The sequence below is a fragment of the Equus przewalskii genome, chromosome 22 (assembly GCF_037783145.1).
Source record: "Equus przewalskii isolate Varuska chromosome 22, EquPr2, whole genome shotgun sequence".
In the NCBI taxonomy this organism is placed as follows: Eukaryota; Metazoa; Chordata; class Mammalia; order Perissodactyla; family Equidae; genus Equus; species Equus przewalskii.
Window position 1 is genome coordinate 20,069,209 of NC_091852.1, and position 21,049 is coordinate 20,090,257.

Below are 21,049 nucleotides of genomic sequence, written 5' to 3' on the forward strand. Positions count from 1 at the left end.
ATTCATTTTGTGAAAATTGGACTAAATGTCTAGTAAATCCACCTGGGCTGGGCTAGGTTACTGTTTCTTTGTCTCTAAAGCATTACATAAAAGATGATTTTCAGGTTATCAGAATGAACCTATGAAATCCTAAACTCTGAAGTGTAGTGCTAGGAACAGCTAATATTGAATACATGCTGGTACACAGTGCAGGAGATAAAGATGCAGCCTCTGGAATCCTACTACTTGAGTTCAAGTCCCACCTCTGTAGCTCACTGGCTGAATAACCCTTGGCAAGTCACTCCATTTATCTGTCTCAATTACCTCATCTATAGAACAGCAATGACTGAAGTATCTAAGGTTGCTGTGGAGATTAATGAGTTAATGCATGCAAAGCACTTAGAGTTGTGTTTAACGCACATCTTAGCACTCAATGAATGTTAACCATTCATATTACTACTACTATGAGGTGGGTGCAAAGAGCTTTGCAATGCCTTGCTTCCTTTATCCTACATCCTGTATCCTTTCTTTACCACAAGTCCCTCAGAAGATAGGTGTTTCCCAGCTCTTAAATGCTGAGGGGACTCAGGCTCAGAGGTTATGTTGCTTACTCACAGTCACACACATAGTTGATGGCTGAGCTGGGATTTGAACCCAGGACTGAGTGAGGCAACAACTATGCTCTACAACTCAACTCCAGTTTACTTTAAAAAAAAAAATCTATGTGATGAACGTCATAGTATAATCTAAATGCAAAATAAAGTTCACCAAAGGGAAAGAAATGTGTCAGAATCACTAAAAAAATACAGAGAAAAACTGTTGAGGAAAGTGATTAAACCTCAAGTAGAACCTTTAACCATGTGCAGTCACTTACCATGTAATAGCCTGGCAGTAGTTTCTGAAGGAACTCAGCTTCTTTATGCTGAACTGTTTTGATGATAAATTCATCATCACTGGTCACAAAAAACAAGGATCCACTGGCTCCGGGGTTGGACAGCTCTATGAGAGGCTCACTGCATATGGAATACTACAAGGGAAAATAAATTAACTTTTACAAACACAGGAAAGGTACGCGATGCTTCCAAGGAGGAAAACCACAGTATGACATATCTTGACAGTACCACATATCTTGACCATTTTGAAACAGGAAGTCCTCTCTCTGAGCTTTAAAAGGAGGCTCCAGGAATACTAAGAAGGGCCTTTGAGAGATTTCTAAAAATTTGATTGATCTGTTCATCTTAATAATCCTATGAAGGGAAATATAGAATGCCCTCCCGCCCCACTGTCATCTGATAACCGTGAATCATCATATCTGTCCAGTGAAATAACTCAAACTGCAGTGTTAACTACGGTCCTTTGTTTCTAGCAGGTGCCCAGAGAAGAAAAAGTGAAGGTGTGACTCACACTGTGGATTTGTCACGTGAACATCAAGACTTATTCTCTTCTCACTATTTATTCCCCCAAGGGATGTCATCTACTCATGGTTTCAACAATAAGGTGACTCTAACATTGGTATCTCTAGCTCAGATCTTTCTCTAGGGCTCCAGACCTGTACATCTAACTTTTTAATAGACATTTCTATTTGGTTATACCACAAACACATCACATGTAACAAGTTCAAAATCAAATTAATCCCAGGGCTGTGGTTAGCCCATATGGTGCCTTTGTGGTAGTTAGAAAGAGGTGCCTCTTTCTCCTGGCAGATGCAGCTCTGGGCCAGATACAAGGTCGGTCAGTAGACAAAGGGGTGGATGCCAGTGCCCACTTCTACACCTTAGCCAGGTATTCTTGGGCAGTGCAAACCCTGCACAATCATACATGGTTGCTCTAGATCATCTGCCCCTACCATCTATCTTCCCTCTCTTTTCTCTATCTTAGAGAACACAAACATTATTCACTTTGTTCCCCAAATCAGAAACTTGGGCATCATCCTTGACTCTTCACATTTTCTCACCTAGCATAACGAGGCTATTGATTATATCTGCTCCCTTCATGCCATCTCTTTTGTCAATACCCTGAGTTAGATGATTTCATCATTTCATGCCTTTATTACTATGGTAAGCTCCCCCTGGTGTCCACTATCCGCTCTTGACCCCTCCAGTGCATTCTCCACCAGGAAACCAGGGATCTTTCTTAAAATGCAAGTCTGATCATGTCCTTCCATGCCTTCACACCTTTCAATGGTTTCCATTGTCTAGATAGGAGGTAATACCCAAGTTTTGTAACAGAAATTTCAAGGCCATGAATGGCCCAGCCCTGCCCTCCAGCCTTCTCTCTGATCAATTCCCTCCTTAAACTTTAGGTGTAGACATAGGAAGCTACTTTTCATTTTCTCAAATGTACCACACACTCTTTACTACCGGGCTTTCCAATTTTCCTCTACCAGAAACAACTGCATTCCACCTTCAGCTTGTTGACTACCACTCATTCATGCGTTCATTCAACATTTAAAAAATATCTATAATATCTCAGGCACTCATGAAGCTTATATCCTAACAGGAGGAAAGAGACAGTAAACAAACAAGTACATTATACATCAGAATGTGGTAAGTGCTGTGGAGCAAAATGAAGTATGGAAAGGCGGGCAGAGAATATTAACAATGACTGAGGAGTGGGTTCCAATAAATTTCAAGTAGGGTGGTCACTGAAAGCCTCATTGGGAAGGTGGCATTGGAGCAGAGGCCTGTGGAGATCTGGGGAAATGGCATTCCAGGCAGAGGGAAGGACGAATGCAGAGGTCTTGAGACCTGGAGAGTTCAAGGCACAGCAAGGAGGCCAGAGGCCGGAGCAGAGTAAGCCATGAGGACAGTTGAAAGGATGAAGCCAGAAGGGTGGAGTGGGCCAGACCCCGTAGGGTGCCAGAGGCCACTGTAAGGACACTGGGCTTCTAAGGGAGCTGAAAGCCACTGGAGGGTCTGGAGCAGAGGACCACTCTGTTTGCTGTGCTGAGAACCCACCGCAGGTGGACAAAAGAAAGACACAGGGAGCACAGTGAGGAGGCTGTCACAGCAGCTTTGGCCTTCAGTACCTCCTGGACAGTCCTTGCTCTGGAAGACTCTTCCTGCTTCCCTGAGTCTAGATCAACTGCTTCCTTGCACTGCACATTCTCATCACAGAAGTTACCACAAAATATCTTAATTGCCTATTTACTATGCTGAGTCCCCATTAGACAGTGAAACTCTATGCGGGCAGAAACTATGAATATCTTATACTGTGATACAGTTCAGGACCTGCGCCTTGCACGCAGTAGGCATTCAATAAATTTCTGTCAAATAAACGATGAACTCCTCTAACAACTGAAAGGCTGTAAATCTCACGAAAATGCCAAAACCTGGCAGAGAAGTCAATTTTTGATTATTAGCTCAGTGTTTATTAACTAATAATCTACATTATTTACTAGAGACATTGTGGGCAGAGAAAAAGGTAAGGAGACAATGTGTAGTATTCATGCTGTGAGTGGCAAAAATAGGGATTTAAAGAACCATATTCTGAGGATGGAGGCATCTGAAAACACCTGGGCTGAACATCTCCCAAAGCTTTTTATCTGGGCTTGTGAATATTTAAATCCTTATGATAGAAAAATCTGAGAGGAGGGGTGGAAGATGAGGAGGAAGTGATGGTGGGAGGAGATGGGAGAGGGAAACTGGGAGAAAAATGATTAAAAGGCAGTTTCTAGATGTCACCTTTTAAATTATCTTGCTTTGGCAGCACTGTGGATAAAGGAAACAAAATTGCCCAAGAAAAGAAACAAGTGTTTGCTGGCTTCCTAAAAGTCACTGGCAACTTCCATCTTCTACCTCCTCCTCTCTCTAGCCTTGCTTCTTGACGCTCTCTTGCTCAGCAGCATTTGAGCCTCAGCACTTATGGACGAGTTGAGGATAAGGCAGGAAAACAAAAATAGCCATCAGACTGCAAACAGGATGGCATAAAAGCCAAGAGGAAGCAGAGGGCACTTATCCTGCCGTGTATACAGAGTCCACGGGAAAAGGTGACTAGTGGGAAGGGTATGGGACTTGGAATCAACTGATGTTTGTAAAATGGTGGCTGTGCCAGTGGCTAGTTGTGTCACCTTGGGTGAGTAACTTAGCATCTTGGAATCTTAGGAACCTCATCTCTAAAATAAAGATGATAATATATATCTGAAAGCAGCTGAAAGTTTAAAAAGTGGGCACTTTTGAAACCCCTGGCAAAGAGGGACCACTTAGTTATTGCTGTTGCTATTTTTTATTACATGATCACATGCAGGGGAGAGGGCCACACAACCTGCGTCACGCACATTCCACAGGCAGGTGAGGAAGAGCTGAGGAGCTTGAGGCTGTCCTGAGGGTTCCAGCCTAACTCCAATGACAAGACAGCGACCCAAGGGTACACTGAGACATTCTCAGATAAGCAGGAAAAAAGGTGGGTCTTTTACATAATCACGAATTTGAGATCTTGGAAAATAAAAGCGCAGACCCCAAGCTCTCACAAAGAGTGAGAGCAGACCCCACTCTCTCTTTAGAAATTCTGATTCTTTGTTCCATGGGGTTTGAATTCCTGGTACAGAAGCTTCTTATGGATAGGAGTAATGTTATGAAAGTACAGAAACAACAAAGAACGCGGAAATTAGAGGCTGCAAATAGAGAAATTAGGGGGTGATTCAGGAAGAGCTGTCTAGAGAAAACTGGATTCAGACCTGAACATCTGCTTCCAATTAAAGTCTCAAATTCTTCTATAAGCAGTGACATAATATGGAGACTATTTCATGGGTTACTTAATTGTAAAATACTCCTTTACTATGTAATTTATAAATTAATATGAATAAGAAAATAAATTGTTTTGATGCATTTTCATAACCCTTTGGGGGTCACTCATAGCACAGCATCAGTGTGCAATAAACCAGCATTATGATACTGAACAGGAATATTACCATTGCCATCTATAATTCTTTGGTTTCTCACCCTGCAACTTGGTTATCATGCTCTTTTCCAAGCTACCTTCTCTGAAATGTTGCCTTTTCAGAGCAAATAAAGAGGAGAGATGGGAACATTTTAATTAGCCATGATCAACAAGCCCCCTTGTGTGCTCCTGGGTTTCAGGCACCTTCCAGGCGCTTTCATCTGTGCAAGCTGTTCCAACGCATTCAATCTCTCGCTTCTATTTCCTGCAGGCCCTCCCTACTATACCCACTGGAAAGAATGCAAAGTACAAGCCAGCTGGGCCCTGCCAAGGCAAATTAACAATGTCAACTTGTGCAGTGTGGTGGAGATAATTTTTCCTGCCATTTCTTCCCCTTGATAGTGCTAAATATTCACCCTGTTCTCTTTCTTAGTGTTGCCAGTGAGCCTGAAAAGACATCAGATAAATCACCCTGGATTTTGGAATACCAGGGCACCTGGTGGAGGGGGAAATGAACCAAGGGCCTGTTGCTCAAAAGCAGAGATGGGAAAAAACGCTCTGGGGTCCCTTTGCCTTCCCTTGGGAGGCATTTATTTAGGAACAAATAAGGAAGAAAGAATGTGTCCCCACTGCTGCTTCATCATGCTGTCTCACAATCCAAATTATGCACGTTTCAACATGAACTTGTAATCAGCATGCACATGGTGGATTTTAAGGGAACTAAGAACATAAACACAATAATTCAGGCTGAAATCCAGATGCAACAGCACAAAACTAAGTAGAAATACACACATATCATGGGATCCAGTATCAAATCTATCTAAAAAGTTACCAACCGTTGCATAATGTTAACCCCTCCCCCCCCATGTAGATCAGGATATCTTTACAAATTTGGGCTTGAATAGCCTTAGTTTGACAGATGCCAGGATGTACTTTGTGATTTGCACTGTATCCTTTTCTTCATCACACAGTTTTTCAAGGGACATCTTATTTCATTTTTCTGTGCTTTATTTGGCCTTAACTCTTCTGAAATGTGCTTTGGTAGGGTTGTTTGACCTCTTTTGGCTGTATTTTTCAGGATGGTTAATCACAGCTCACAGTTAGATGCGCTAAGGGAGTGGCTACCTTTAGACCACATTTAACGAGAGGTCTGAGACTTGGTGGGTTGGGAAGCATGAAGCCAGCTGGGAAGGGAAAAGAGCACCAAGGGGAGGATGGGAGACCACTGTTCTGGTCTGGGCTCTGCCCCCACCAACGTGGGTAACCTTAGGGACCATCCCTTCCCTGACCCCAGTTTCAGATTCCTCATCTACAATGAAGGGTTGGGCTAAAAAGTCTCTCAGGGTTAAACCCAACTCTCCGAAGCAAGCTGTGTCATGCAAAAGACTCTTTCCTCATCTACCACACTCCAGATCACTGGGTGGGGTCCCCAGATCCAACAGTTTGGAGATGAGCTTCCAGAAGCTCCAAGACCTGTAGGGGGAGCTGCCTTAGTCCTGGGCTGTGCGTGTCCCCAATATAGGGCAGGCAGGTGGCTGTAGCCATTGGGGACCAGGCAGCCATGTTTAGGTAGAGGGCCACTGCCCTTGTTCTGTTTCTTGCAGGTCCCAGAGATGTGACCTGATATTGAACTGTGTGTACCATTAATAAGGGAGGTGGAAAACTGGAATCAAACAAAAGCACAACTTTTAGCTGCCAGGCCCTATCTTTCCCTGTCACCCTTTTTATATATATATATATATTTTTTTTTTTTTTTTTTTGAGGAAGATTAGCCCTGAGCTAACATCTGCCACCAATCCTCCTCTTTTTGCTGAGGAAGACTGGCCCTGAGCTAACACCCCTGGCCATCTTCCTCTATTTTATGTGGGACGCCTGCCATAGCATGGCTTGACGAGTGGTGTGTAGGTCCACACCCAGGATCCGAACCTGTGAACCCTGGGCTGCCAAAGCAGAATGTGAAGACTTAACTGCTGTGCCACTGGGCCAGCCCCAACCCTAACTTTGTATTATGGGAAATTTCAAACACAAATAAAGGAAATGAGAATTGTGTAATTAACATCCATGTGTCTGTCTTCCAGCTTCAACAGTTATCAACTCATGGCCAATCTTGTTTCCTCTACACCCCCAACCACTCCCCTAAGATTCTTTCAAAGCAAATCCCAAACATCAAATCATTTCATCTATAGATATTTCAGTATATGTCTCCAAAAGATAGGGACTCCCTCTTTATAATGGAACCACAATATCACCCCACCAAGAAAATAATTCGTCAACATCATCAAATATCTAGTGAGTCTTTACATTTCTCTAATTTCCTATAATTTAAAAAAAAAAAAAAAACTTTACTCGAATTATCTGGCCCTATCTTTCTAATATTTCTGATCAAATCCTACCCCTCCAGCCATACTGGTCCGTTCAAAGTTTTTCTAAACGTTTAAGGCATTTGCATCTCTGGTCGCACATCCCTAACAAGCTCCCCCCTCGCCGAAAATCCTTCTCTTCTTTCCCACCCACTCAAACTCCTTGTAATTTTTAAAGCACAGTTCAAATCACACCACACCCACAAGAAGTCTTCCTAATCATTACTTTAACAGAGAGAGACCCCTCCCTCCTCTGAAATCCCGCAGCATTTAACGTTTCATTTCAGTCTCTTGATTTACTGCCTGGTAGAGTTGGTTGTTTGCCCACATAAGCAAATCACCATTCCAATTAGATTCTAAGCTCTCTAAGTGTCATGACTCATAGTTTTAAAAAAAATTTCCCTGTAATTATTAGCAGAGTATTTTAGTTACAATAGGTGCTGAAAATACCCGGTGATTGATTAGTTTACCTTTTGCCAGGTACATGGAGGAGGACTTTGGCTCTAAGAAGACATCATTTAGTCTCCTGTGCTCCTTTAGAAATGCTATAACCTCATCATGAAAGTAAGTTTTCCAGCTTAAAGACTCACTAGGAAACTGTGTAAGCCGTGTGAGAAGTTGTTCAGAAAAAGGCCCTTGCCAAAGACAGCAACTTTGTGAGACAGGACGAGTGAAAGAATGGGCTTCCCAGCCTGCAGGTCAATGGCCGTGGGAGGGCTAAAGAGAGACCTACTCAGGTGAAGGTAGACAGGCAGCCATGTCATCATACTGACTGCTTCTGTGTGGTGAAGTGTGAGCCTGTGGCATCTCCTTGGCTGGCAGAAGCTCAAGGAAATTCAGAAGGAGAATCCATTAATTTCTTGTGTGTAGCAGAAGATGAGGGATGGATGCTGTTTTCAGTATTACAATATCGAGACCCCAGTGGGTTTCCCAAACACGTTTCCCGAATGACAGTGACCCTCAGTAATCACAGAATGGACAGAAACCAAAGAATCTTCCCTAACCCACCCCCCCCCCCACACACACACAATGTGTGTGTTTGTGTACTTGAGTGGTTGGGAGGGCAGGGTTGGCAATGCTGGGTAGAGGCACCTGACATCTCAATTAAGGGGCGCAGTAAGGCAGAGAGCTACAGGCACGTAACCATACAAGGGCAGCAGATGCCCAGGAATTTTCTACTAGGTTCCCACTGCTCTATGAAGACTTATTAATGTGCCTCAAGGAAGCAGTATTATCTCATCCGGCAGAAGTCATATGATTCTCTAGGGCCCAACTAAGAAGAGGGTCATTCATGGGTTTTCATCAGCACAGAACAGAATCAGCTTTGAAGTTAATCATTTACATCTTACCCAAATTATAAGACGCAGTTTAAATACTCTGTTACAAGTGACAAATGTTGCTATACTTCCTCTGCAAAGCATTATGCCAGGATCTGGTTCAAGTCTTATTAAGATCATCCCGAATGGGATGAACAATAAATATTTGATGGCATCCTTCCTACAGCTTCTTGAAAACCAATCTGGAAGAGCCCCAGGGTGTTAACAGTGATCAAATTATGAAATAAACCATTTTTCTCTTGAAACAGAAAGGAAGTTCCTGGCTCCTTGAAGAGGAATAACGTAAAACTCTGAGGTCACATCGGATTACCTGACAATAAGGCTGTTGTGTTTGTATCTGCTGCATGCCAGAAGGAAGACAGGGAGAAGAGATAAGTCTAAGCATAAAACACGTCCTTGTACCCAATAAAAATACATTTAAAAAGAGCCTGCATGAAGAGACGCTGAGAACAAAACAATCCAGCTTCTTTAAAATGGTATTCAAATTGTAGGTCAAGGGGAAAATAGTTGTGGGCCAAGGCAGGTTTGCAATGAATGGTATAAACAAGGCAATTAAAATAGGAAGGCCTTCAAACAGAATCCAATCAGCAAAATTCACAGGAGTATTTAGAACTAATTTTAATGGATCTGTTAGAATAATTATCTGAAGTAGCAACCAATATCACAGTTATTTAAATATCAATCACCGGAACAGATTTTGTAGTTATCAGGTAAAAGTTGCAGAGTCAAATCACATTTCCTGCAGTTAAATTTATAATCATTATAAAACTTGGAACTTTTCCTATGCTCCAGAGCTTTATAAAATAAGAGACACAAGCCGCTTGTCGCTGTTGCTATGAGACAAATGTTTACATCACACATTTCTGGAGAAGGAAGGAAAATTACAGGTTCTTACCAAGTAATCATCAGGCTTGATACCAAAAAGTTCTCTGAAATATCGAAATGCTAGTGGAGCATATGTCTTAAATCTGAAGTCTGGGTAGTGATGTGCTGGGGTCAGATTGCTCCCTTCGCTGCAGTTAAAGTATTTTTTAAAAAAAAAGAGAGAGAGAGAGAACATTAGCAAAGACAATTTTGACTTCAAATTCTAGCTCTACTAGTCCTGGGCCAATTTCCCCTCTGGAAAAACATCCTCTGATAGTGGGGCTCTCTAAGCTCACATCACAAAGGCCAATGGCCATCAAGTAAACACAGATGCTAACTCAGCGAGGGCTACTCCCAGGAGGCGTTCCCTGACATTCACAGTGTGGCTTTAGTCTGAAAATTCTTTATCATCCCTCCTGTGCCTCCTTCCTGGGAATATCACTCCATCTTTCCCAGTGAAATCACAGTTGTAATGTGTTAGGTATAAGATCTATGGCTTAGTATGTGGGACAATTTCAAAAATGTATGTTTTTTTGGCCCTGAATTTTGAATATTGGATAAACATTTTAAACTAGAAATAAGTAAAATAATTGTGTGTGTGTGTGTGTGAGGAAGACTAGCCCTGAGCTAACATCTGTTGCCAATCTTCCTCTTGTTGCTTGAGGAAGATTGTCCCTGAGCTAACATCTGTGTCAATCTTCCTCTATTTTGTATGTGGGACACGGCCACAGCATGGCTTGATGGGTGGTGCAGAGGTCCACGCCCAGGATCTGAACCTGCAAACCCCAGGCTGCAGAAGCAGAGTGTGTGAACTTAACCACTATGCCACTGGGCTGGCCCCAGTAAAACAATTTTTAAGGTATCTCACACCAACAGGGAGAATCATTCCACTGGAAATAGATGAGTCCTGAATCTGAACTCTTTCCTACATCCATATTTACAGGAAAAGAGACCTTAAACATTTTAGGGATTTAAAAACTTGATTTCCATCCTCAAATATATCATTACCTTTTTTTCTGTCCTCTTATGAATTCATCTTTGAAAACTGTTCTGCAATATTTATGATATATAAAAGGTATATAGAAATAGACCAGTGAATACTCATGAATTCAAAATGCTGAAGAAATAAAAAGCTATCCATATAGTTGAATCACCTTCTGTACTTTTTACTGATCACATAGCCTTCCTTCTCCTTAGATACATCCAATAGCCTGAATTTTGATGTTTATTATTCATTTCATTCTTTGACTACATATAATACACTTCACATGACATCAGACAAGTCATTTAATCGACTTGTACTTAAATTTTTCATTGTGAAAAATTAGTGCAGTAGAATAATATAATTTTACATAGAGGTTCAAGATCTATTTTTACCACACTCTTAGTTGGGACACCGGGGCTCTGTGCAAGTTTATTTTGGTCTGGTTTTCAGGATACCACACAGACAAATAGGACTGCAAATAAAAAGGCTTTCAGCACACAACGAACACTTGGAATCTACTACACTTTAAGTTTGTTGAGGTCAGTCAGATTTTTATATCAGTATCCAGCATACACAGACATTCAATAAGTATTTGTTAAATAAAAGAATTCATTTTCAAGATAACGCTAATACAGTAAAGTTGATTCTTACACGAAGCTTAGGTTCGAAAGTCAACACATAAGGTAAAAAACCACCATAGTCAAAAATTATCCTTGAAAACCATTTAGGAAATTATCTACTCAATATATCCAGTGAGCCAGTCCTTCTTCCCGCACAGTTACAGGTGACTGCTTCTTTTGGTGAGTTCCAGAGGAAGTAGTTGGCTTGTGTTGTTAGGGGCCATCATCATATAATAAATCTTACCTTTAAAGGTTGGGAGTATACTCAGGCAGCAGTAAGGCATGCACTTCAGGAGAGTGACATAGGAGCTAAGAGCGGAGTGACACAGGGAGAAGAGTGGTCCTCGCCAGCTGAGCCACACTGGATGGAATGGCCCCCAAATCACCTACTCTTTTAAATGGTTATTGTTTTTCTAAGCAAGTATATAGTTCAATATTCGTAATGTACGTATGATGGCCAGGTATTATATCCAAACATTTCCTCATTCCATATTTTGGATTTATAAGGGGACATACACTCAGTTATAGATCCTATGAGTTTGTCAAAAGGAATAATTCTGGAACTTATATAACATGCAATGATTTGAAAATGTGAACTACATAGAAATAAGGGGTAAAATCAAAGAGGCTGAAAGTGACCTCTGACATCCTTCCTCATTTTTATAAGCAAGTGAAAGCAATCACAATGCCTTGGGTTCTGAAGCAGGGTGCTTGCAGTGGGCTAAGACTGTGGCCAATTTCTTATTTCTTCCACTCTCTTTCCTCCTTTCTATCTCATGCAATCAAAGTAATTCATTCCATTAGAGCAGATTACCTTCAACATGCAAAGAGGAAGATGAAACACCGTGTTCCACTTACATTATTTGCATTATTCTCACCTATATTTGCATTATTCTTATGCAGTTGGGAATCTTTACTCAAGATTTATCAGAGAGCATACAGTATTTATTATTACTATTTTGTGTGTGTGTGTGTGAGGAAGATTGGCCCTGAGCTAATATCTGTTGGCAATCTTCCTCTTTTTATTTGAGGAAATGAATTCTGCTGTCCTTTGACTAGTATTAAGACTAGTTCGCATTCTCTTAAATCATACTGGATCTGCTGTATGGTAATTAAGATGCTCTTAACTCCCTGTAGTCGAGGGAGACCCTGGTTCAAGTTCCATCTCTGCCATTTACAAGCTGTGTTTCCTGAGGCCTGGTACTGAACCTCTAGAAATGAAACAACAAAGTCAATGGAAACATGAACGGCAATGTGCTTGGCATGTGGGGAGCTCTCAGTATGTCTGGATGACTGAAGCTGTACAACGATGGGAAACAACCCAGACTTGAACACTTCTCACGAAGAATGAGTTGACCACGTAGTTAAAAAAAAAAAAGGAGAAAAAGAAAATGACAAGATGGGAAAATATTTGCAATCATATTACAGACAAAGGGCTAATCTCCCAACATAAAGAACTCCAATAAACAGTAAAGAAAAAGGCCAAAAAGTTAACTTTTTAAAAAATAGCCAAAGATATGATCAGGTACTTCACAGAAATGGAAGTATAATTGATTTAAACATATGAAAAGATGTTCAACCTCACCCATAACAAAAGAAATGCAAATTAAATGTCACCGAGGGACTCTTTTACCTATGAGATTGGCAAAAATCCAAAGCTTTGATATAGCTCAAGGGAAACTGGCACCCTGAAGCATTATTAGTGGGAAAGTACACTGATACTTTTCTTATGGACAACATTTCTACAACTTCTGTCAAAATTACAAATATATTTAACTCTTTGATCCAGCAAATGCATGCCTACAATTTATCCTATAAACTAGCATATGTACAAGATGACTTTTGTGTACTTGGTTATTCGGTTTAGCATTGTTTGTAAGGACAAAGGACTGGAGGCAACCTAGATGTCTCTCAGCAGACGGCTGATCAAATTAATTATGGTTCTGCCACATACTGGAACAGTATGCAGCTTTTAAAAAAAAAGAATGAGGGGGCTTATTATGTATTGACATGGCAAGATCTTTGGGATAAATTAAGTGAAAGAAGCATGATGCAAAATCCTGTGTATGGCGTCTATCATTTGTATACAAAAGGAAAAAAATTTTTTTGGCTTGTATATGCCTAAGAAAAGCCTTGAACAATGATCATTGGAACTGGACACTGGGTAAAAAAGGCACAGGGACAAAAGGGACACTTTTCACAGCATCCCTCTTAAAGCACCAAAAGGATGATCTCTTCTATGTATTACCATTCAAGACATAAAATAAGTTTTGAAAGTTAGGGTTAAAAGCTATAACCTCACATACACACATCCCAAAACAGAGCTCTGAGTGCTCAGAACCACAGCAGGAGAGTTTGCTTCTGCATGTTAAGCTGCACCAGTGAAGGACAATCATCAGCTTGACCTGAATGAAGCTCTAGTGAAGGAAAGGCAAATCAATGGGACTGTCGGCCTGGCTGGAGTTCGTCAGGAGTTAAGACTACACAAGAGCAGAACCAAACAGCAGGCCCAGTGTGGGTCAGCCAGCGATACCAACCAGAGTTTTCTAAGGTCGTGCATTGGCAGACCTACTGGGTAGAGGTGTGGGTGTGGCTGCTGGCCCAAAGACGTCCAGCACAGAAGCTCCTCAGCGCATGTATGAGATGCTTAGCTAAGGCAGTTAAACACAACTGCAATCAGCATTAGTCTGCCAGCCAGTGCAAGAGTCCCACCAAAGATTCCTGCGGGCTCTCCTTGCCTGAGCCTGGGTGGTTTCCATCACCACCCAGCACCTAGACCAAGTCAGCAAAAATATTTCTTCACAATTTAAGATTTATATCATATTCCTTCAACGGATTTATGTAGTGTTCAGGGGGAAAAACCTCACTTTCCTGTTTTGGCATAAAATTGAGGCTTTGGAAATTTCAAATGTGAAGTTTCAAGTAGTTGTTCTAGAGGCTTGGTCCCCTAGGCAGTAACATTTCAACAATAAAAATTTGGAGGCCAACGTGGGATTTCCAACCTTATTTTTCTAAGTACGAACTTAAACAATTAAGCAAACACACGGTACCATCTCTATCAAGTTATAAAAGAAATGGTATATTAACTTCATTAAAGGAGGAGGAAACTTCGAATAAAGAACAGTACTTTCTCTGTCTTGTCCTTTTCTCCCTTATTTCACTAGGAAGCAGTCAAAGTTTGATCAAGGACTAGCTCTGGCATTTTGACATTCATCTCTTCTGAGTAGAGTTCAATTTTTAAGACCAAAACCGCTGCTTGTCTTAAATCCAAAAATACATACTTCTTAATGGCAATGGATGTTTAGAATGATATAATGTTAAAGCTTGACGAAGCATTAGCCACCATCTGGAATTTCCCATTTAGCCATAAAGAATCAGAGTTCAGGGAGGGAAAGTAATGGCTTAAACTGGTCAGACACAAATAAGACTGGGAGCTTAGATCCACACCAGAGCACTGGGAAAGTCATAAGCAGACAGGTACGCCTTAACTTGAACCTGACGTTCCTAGGTTAGTCTTCCTTTTCGGGATTCAGTTACAGGCTTCAGGGTACTCTCTGCCCAAATAGCCCAGTTACTTCTCCACAAGGGCCTTACACCACAGGGTCAGGTGGGCAGAGTTCAGCTTCTAGAAGCTTGATAAGCCACACAGGCATTCTCATCTGTTACGTACTGTGAACATCTCAGCTTTGTGTATGTGGTTTCAGAGTCTGATAACCACGTGCTATTTTTGGTGACTCTGGGAGGAGAGATTTGGTGCTAAAGAATGAGAGGAAACTAATTTAGCATCTCCAGGACACCTAAGGGGTCCAGTTTTGGAGCTGAGAGCCAGAACCTGGATGGTTTAGAGACAGAATTTTATATTTGCTGAGTTTCCTTGATTTCAAATTGTAACAGTCAGTCATGTTTCCAGCCTCTTGACAAAACAAGTGGGTCAACAACTCCTGGATGATAGATTCATTATGAGGAATTAGCTCATGTGATTATGAAGGCTGAGAAGTCCCATGATCTGCCATCTGTAAGCTAGAGGCCCAGGAAAACTGGTAATGTAGTTCCGGTCCAAACTCAAAGGTCTGAGAACCAGAGCAGTCAATGGCGTAAATCCTGGTCTGAGTCTGATGGCCCAGGAACCAGGAGCACTAACGTCAGAGGGCAGGAGAAGATGGATGTCCAGCTCAAGCAGAGAGCAAATTAGCCCTTCCTCCACCTTTTTGCTCTATTCAGGTCTTCAACAGATTGGATGACACCTACCCAAACTGGTGAAGTGATCTTCTGAGTCAGTCTACCGATTCAAATGCTCATTTCCTCTGGAAAAACCCTCACAGACAGACCCAGAAATAATGTTTTACTAGGTATCAGGCATCCTTTAGCCCAGTCAAGATGACACATAAAATTAACCATCACTGCAAGCATGACCTCCCCCACCAAGAAGCAGGATGAGTGAAAGGTCCTTCGTGCTAATGCATAGACAGTGATACAAAGAAAATTTAAGTCGCAATACAGTTGGATGAGTGACACTACAGGCCAGTAACAAACTAGTGGTGACACCCAGTCTTCAAACCTGACCTTTGCAAGTCAGGGTGCATAGGAGCAGCCTTAGGCATTATTAATTGCCTCTGTCTTTTCAGGCAAGTGGAGACGTCTTAGTTTCCACATATGACTCTTTATTTAAGCAGTGAAATACAAGTTGGTTCTCTCTCTTGCCAAATTAGATAGTGGTCTTCAAAGGAAAACAGAACAAAAGACACACTCCTTGCTGGTGCCAACCTCCCTCCACTGAGCACTTTTGCGACGGGTACATATGAGATGCCTTGTGCAACAGGAGGCTGAGCCATCTTTTGAGGCCAACCAGCTGACAGCCAGTCTTTAAAAGTCAGTGGAAGATTAAATTTGAAAACCAAAGAATGCATTCTGGGGTGTCATTTACTGGGAACATGTGACATCATCGATTATCTAAATGTTAAACCTACCAAGTAGTTATTTCTACACTTGGAAATTGTGTTTTGAAGGCAATTTCAAGTAAGTCAAAATGTTATATAATATTCACTGTGTGTAATACATCTTTTATTTTGAACTAAAGGAAGGGGTATGTAACTTTTATTAAGAGAAATCAGTTTCTTCCCATGCCCACCACATAAATGTTGAACACATATTTAAAGAATTTTGACTTGAAGGGGCATCATATCATTGGCTTGCCCAACAACAGCCACATATCTCATTTAACCCTGAGAAGAATATTCTGGCAGCTTTGAGTTCTACCCACGTATACATAAAACCTAGCACAGAATGTCTGTATAGATCAAGGGTGGGCAATCTTTTTAGAGTGTCTGTTGCAACTACTATACTCTGCTGTTATACAGGAAAAGCAGCCACAGACAACACGTAAATGAATGGACATGGCTGTTTTACAATTAAACTTGATTTACAAAAAGAGGTAGGGAGCTGGATTTGTCCAAGAGGCTGCAGTGTGCTGATTCACAGTACAGACAGATTCTTGGATGAGTTCATGTCACTTGAAATGCAGGTAGATGGCTTGTCTGGCAAAACCTAACATTTAGTGCTGATATCTGGGAAGGCTGACATGAACATTTGATAGATTTGTTTGCTTGTCATTTAGAATCATGTTTTACCCTTACAGCAATTCTGTGGAATTCTCTCCCCTAATGAGGGCATTCCCTGGCAATTCAAATAAATCCCAAAGAACACATCTGTCTCGTCTAAGGGCTGTTTTCTGCAATGATCCTCACACCAAGCTTAGCTTGATTTTATAAGTGAGGAGATTAAAATGCAGGCGGCTTTCATAAATTCTTCAGTTAGATAATTATTCTTGGTTATGGAAAGACATATAAACTTTTACTGCCAGCTTTCAAACCATAGTTTCCATCCCAGAGAAGGCAGTGATGGTGTCTCCTGGAGGGGAGCAGAGGAAAGGATGAGAGCTGGTTGTCAAGGGACCAGAGAGGAAGATTTATGTTTATAATTATAAAGTAATAGCTGGACACTTCTTCTGATTCAAAAAAGCAGAAATACTGTTCCTGTGCTTTATCACTATACTGTAGGGAAAAACAAAACTTTGGAGCCAGTCAACTCTGAGTTCAAGTCTGGCTTTACCATTTATTGGTTCTATAGCTTTGGGTTAAGCCAATTAATATCTCAGGGCCTTAGTTACTTCATATGCAAATTTTCTTATAAAGATGAAAGGTAATAATTTATTATATATCATATAAATTTGTATCAGTAAAACTATGCTTGGTTCATAGTTGGTACTTATGAATTTGGTCTCCCTTTGCCACGTCAGGTTCTTGTTTACATGGTACAAACATTATAAAACATCCTCTTTCTTCCTAATCTCATTTATACATGAAAATTTATCTACAACCTTGAGTTTATGATTGCAGCAGAGAATTTGGGGTGAAATGATTAAGGTATGGTCATGGTTCTCTTTTTGTGTTTCTGGAAGATCATGGAGCCAGATCGGTGGAAGGAATTTTATATCATCCTTCAAATCTTAAACAGGTCCAGAGCTTTTTCCATCCACAAAATGAAATAATCCATAGAACAAATACATAATATCTAAAAATAACTTTGAGCCACTTTAAAATAAATAAATACAACATAACACAATGCATTTTGTTGCTAAGGGAAATAGACTCTGCAGCTTCACAGCAGTAGTAAAGTAAAACATCTCCAGGCAGCCTAAGCAATTGTTCTATGACCCAGATAGATTCATTGAATTTTAGAGCCACCAAAGACTTTAGAATGTTCTAGTTGCCTACAACCAGGGCCAGACCTGCCCTCGTCCCCTACTCTCACCCCCAGGCAGGTTTAGAAGAATGGGCGGATAGGGAGGGAGAATTATTTGACAGATTTATTGAGGTATAACTGACATACAATAAAGAGTACAGTTTGTTAATTTCCACATGTATATATACCCATGAAACCATCACCACAATCAAGATATTGAATTTATCTATCACTTTCAACAGTACTACTGGCATGGCCTGGGGCTCATAAATATTCTGAACCATGCAGTGCTATACATGGAGTTGTCTCATCCAAAAAAAGCCAATAGCACCTCCATTGAGAAACACTGGGCCCAATCCCTTTGCTCAACCACTGAAGAAACTTAGCCCAGATGAGGAAACTGAGGCAAGACCCACATAAGTTTCCTCTGTTTTTATGTAAATACATATGGAGAACATATGTTATTTAAACAAAAAATATAGTATTTGCTGAAAGAAATTCTTGGTCTGAATCAAATGTTTAATGTCCTATGACATTTAAAAGCTATAAATACCCTAAGATGATATAGTTTAAATGTGACAGTGCATTCCTCTGAATAGGGTACGTTAGCTAGCTGGTCCCCATCCCATTCCGCTGCTGCTGCTGCTACCACCTTGGGGTAGAGTGAAGGTCAAAGACACAAATTCCAGATATTTACAACTTTACCTTCCTGCTCCTGAAGAAAAAGGTGAAAAAAGATCTCATTTTGTCTTCATGATAAAGATGCAGTATGCTTATCATAAATAGTCCATGAAAAAAGGATTCACGGCACTGAGAAAGTGCCTAAAAGTGCTTATGAGGACCTTAGTTACGCATTCTATGTTGTAAAGTATCTCGTACAGTGTCATGTATACTTTAGTTGCTAAACAGATATCTTAAATATCAAAATAAAATTAATTTAAAAACCATTTGGAGTTTTATTAGTTGCAAGAATCATGTAATAACTCCAAGAACAAAATTTGGTATCCACTGGAAAGATTGTCAGTCTAAAATGGAAAGTCAGGTGCTAGGCCAGTGGTTCTCAGTTTTATGTGCTGAGAATCACCCAGAAGGCTTGTTAAAACAGATTCCTGGGGCCCACCCCCAGAGTGTCTGATTCAGTTGATCTGGGGTGGGGCCCATAGATCTGCATTTCTAACAAGTTCCAGGTGATGCTGATGCTGTGGGTCTGGGGACCATATGTTTGGGCCATGCTTTCCCCCAGTGCCCATCAGTGGTTAGCTCTGTTGACTGGACAATGCGAGTAGAAGAAATCGGCAAGGATGGAGCACCCTGCTCTTCTTTATACACTCATCTTCAGTTGTAACTGCTCCCAGTGTCTGAACCCACTGCCAGGCCCCCTCCCACAAAAGACCTCTATTCCTCTTGTTCTTTGTAGCCAAAGTAAAAATAAGGTTGAAACGTCTAAGTAGAGCCCCTAGAAGACCATGAAAGCTACAACATCCTGCAAGCACATTTACCGGAATTATGAACCTAACAGATCATACCGAAACATTAAGATAAACTCGTGACCTCCTGACTTTAAGAGAAAAATGTAGTCAATCACACTTTTTTGGAATGATAGACTGCTAAAAACAAACATATATACAGGACAATTTCCAACTATAGAAAGGAGAACAGTGCCACGAGCAAACAGGATTATATCCTAGGCCTTGGGGTTGTCCTTTTTCTGTTTGGAAACTCATTCTGGTGGCTACTAGAGGGCCCCAGAGAAGCCAATTTCAAAACTTCTGATAGATCAACTTCACTTTTCAGCCAAGAGCATTTAAAGCAAAACTAGGCTATCTGGGTTCATAGCTGACTTTTTTCTATATATTTGGGCTCCTTTGTGATTATATGGCCACACTCACCTAAGATTTTATTTCTAGGTAGTTGGCACATGGACATAGAGATAAATGTATCATTTCTCTGAAGATTTTTTTTTTTTAATAAAGCAATGAAGACACTGAGGGTAAATCTGTCACCATAGCCATTCTCATCCAAGCTCAGTAATTAATGGTAACAAAAATGGCTTATTTGGGAGAGAAATATTTATTTTAAATATAAATGTGTCTTGTAAGTCAATCTTCATAGCCCAAAGACAAAATATTTCCCCTCAACTCCCTAAATTGAATACCTTTATTTGCTAGACCACTTTCTTTGAAAAATCCTGGCAGAAGTGGTGACATTTCCAATTTAACAATGATTACTTCTCTTCCTATAGTAAGGTAGTAATAGACTTTTAAATTTTTTTATTGTTGTAAAATATACATAATATAAAACTTACTATTTTAACTATTTTTAAGTGTACAGTTCTGTCGCATTAAGTACATTCACATTGTTGTGCAACCATCACCACCATATGTCTCTAGATTTATTTGTTGAATTGATTTTTTCCCCAAAATACGATAAAGTTAGAGATGATATGTGTGGGTAACTTTGGGGTTTTTGCAAATATGGTGTCAAAACAGCAAGATTCTCATAAAGTTTTCTAGAGGAAATTTAAGTTAAAGCCATCACAAAAGAGGAGCTATACGACTGAACTCAAAAATGAGGCCCAACTGGGGGCCCCCCACCCCATCTTTTAAATTAGGAGTAGCGAAAACCTGGCACCAGCTGCTACTTCTTAGGTGTCCTCTTTTTCTTAACCTGTGCAGACGTTACTCTGTGATTACTGCATTCTTTCTCTTCTCCATACGGTCTTCCAGGCATTATCACAACTGATAACAACTGGCCCCCATAGGATGAAACCTATTGACTATCTCCATATAAAAAACGCAAGCCACCTGATGCAACAGAAAGTAACAATGGTTTGGACCGCTTTTGGCCCTGCCCCGGCTCCAACATGAACATCAGTACATGTACACACAGTGGTAGAAAAGTCTTCAATACGAGGATGTCACAATAAAACCATCACAAATAAAAATGTTCTTACCTAGGTAGGAACACACTTTCCACCACATAAAAATCTTGCATGAGAACATCTCGATCTGGCTTGGAGGTGAGATTGCCCACGGTGTATCCTATTCCCAGCTGAATAGCACCTTTAATGGCAGATGATGCCGTCTGCAAAGAAAACAAGGGTCTCAGCGTCAGCCTCAACAGTCAGGGCCTTGTTCAATGTCACAAGCAGCAAAAACAGGAGAGGGAGATTAGATTTTCTTTCTTGTTCCTAAGCAACGAGGAAACTAGGTTTGGAAGGAAAATAGGTTGCTTCTTTTGATGGACAGTCTATTCCAAATATTAAAGACCCTTCTTGTCATGAAA

General features: G+C 40.8%; 1 protein-coding gene across 8 annotated transcripts in view; it reads right to left on the reverse strand.

The window, feature by feature from the left end:
• Nucleotides 1-21,049, reverse strand: part of PIP5K1B (phosphatidylinositol-4-phosphate 5-kinase type 1 beta) — a 279,654-nt gene that overhangs the window by 105,498 nt on the left and 153,107 nt on the right. For all 8 annotated transcript variants that reach the window (XM_070590460.1, XM_070590458.1, XM_070590464.1 and 5 more), the window contains 3 exons: nucleotides 20,718-20,848; nucleotides 9,450-9,567; nucleotides 854-1,006 (listed from right to left, as the gene is read on the reverse strand). In XM_070590460.1, the coding sequence (XP_070446561.1) occupies nucleotides 854-1,006; nucleotides 9,450-9,567; nucleotides 20,718-20,848 (402 nt within the window). The remainder of the gene's footprint in view (nucleotides 1-853; nucleotides 1,007-9,449; nucleotides 9,568-20,717; nucleotides 20,849-21,049) is intronic.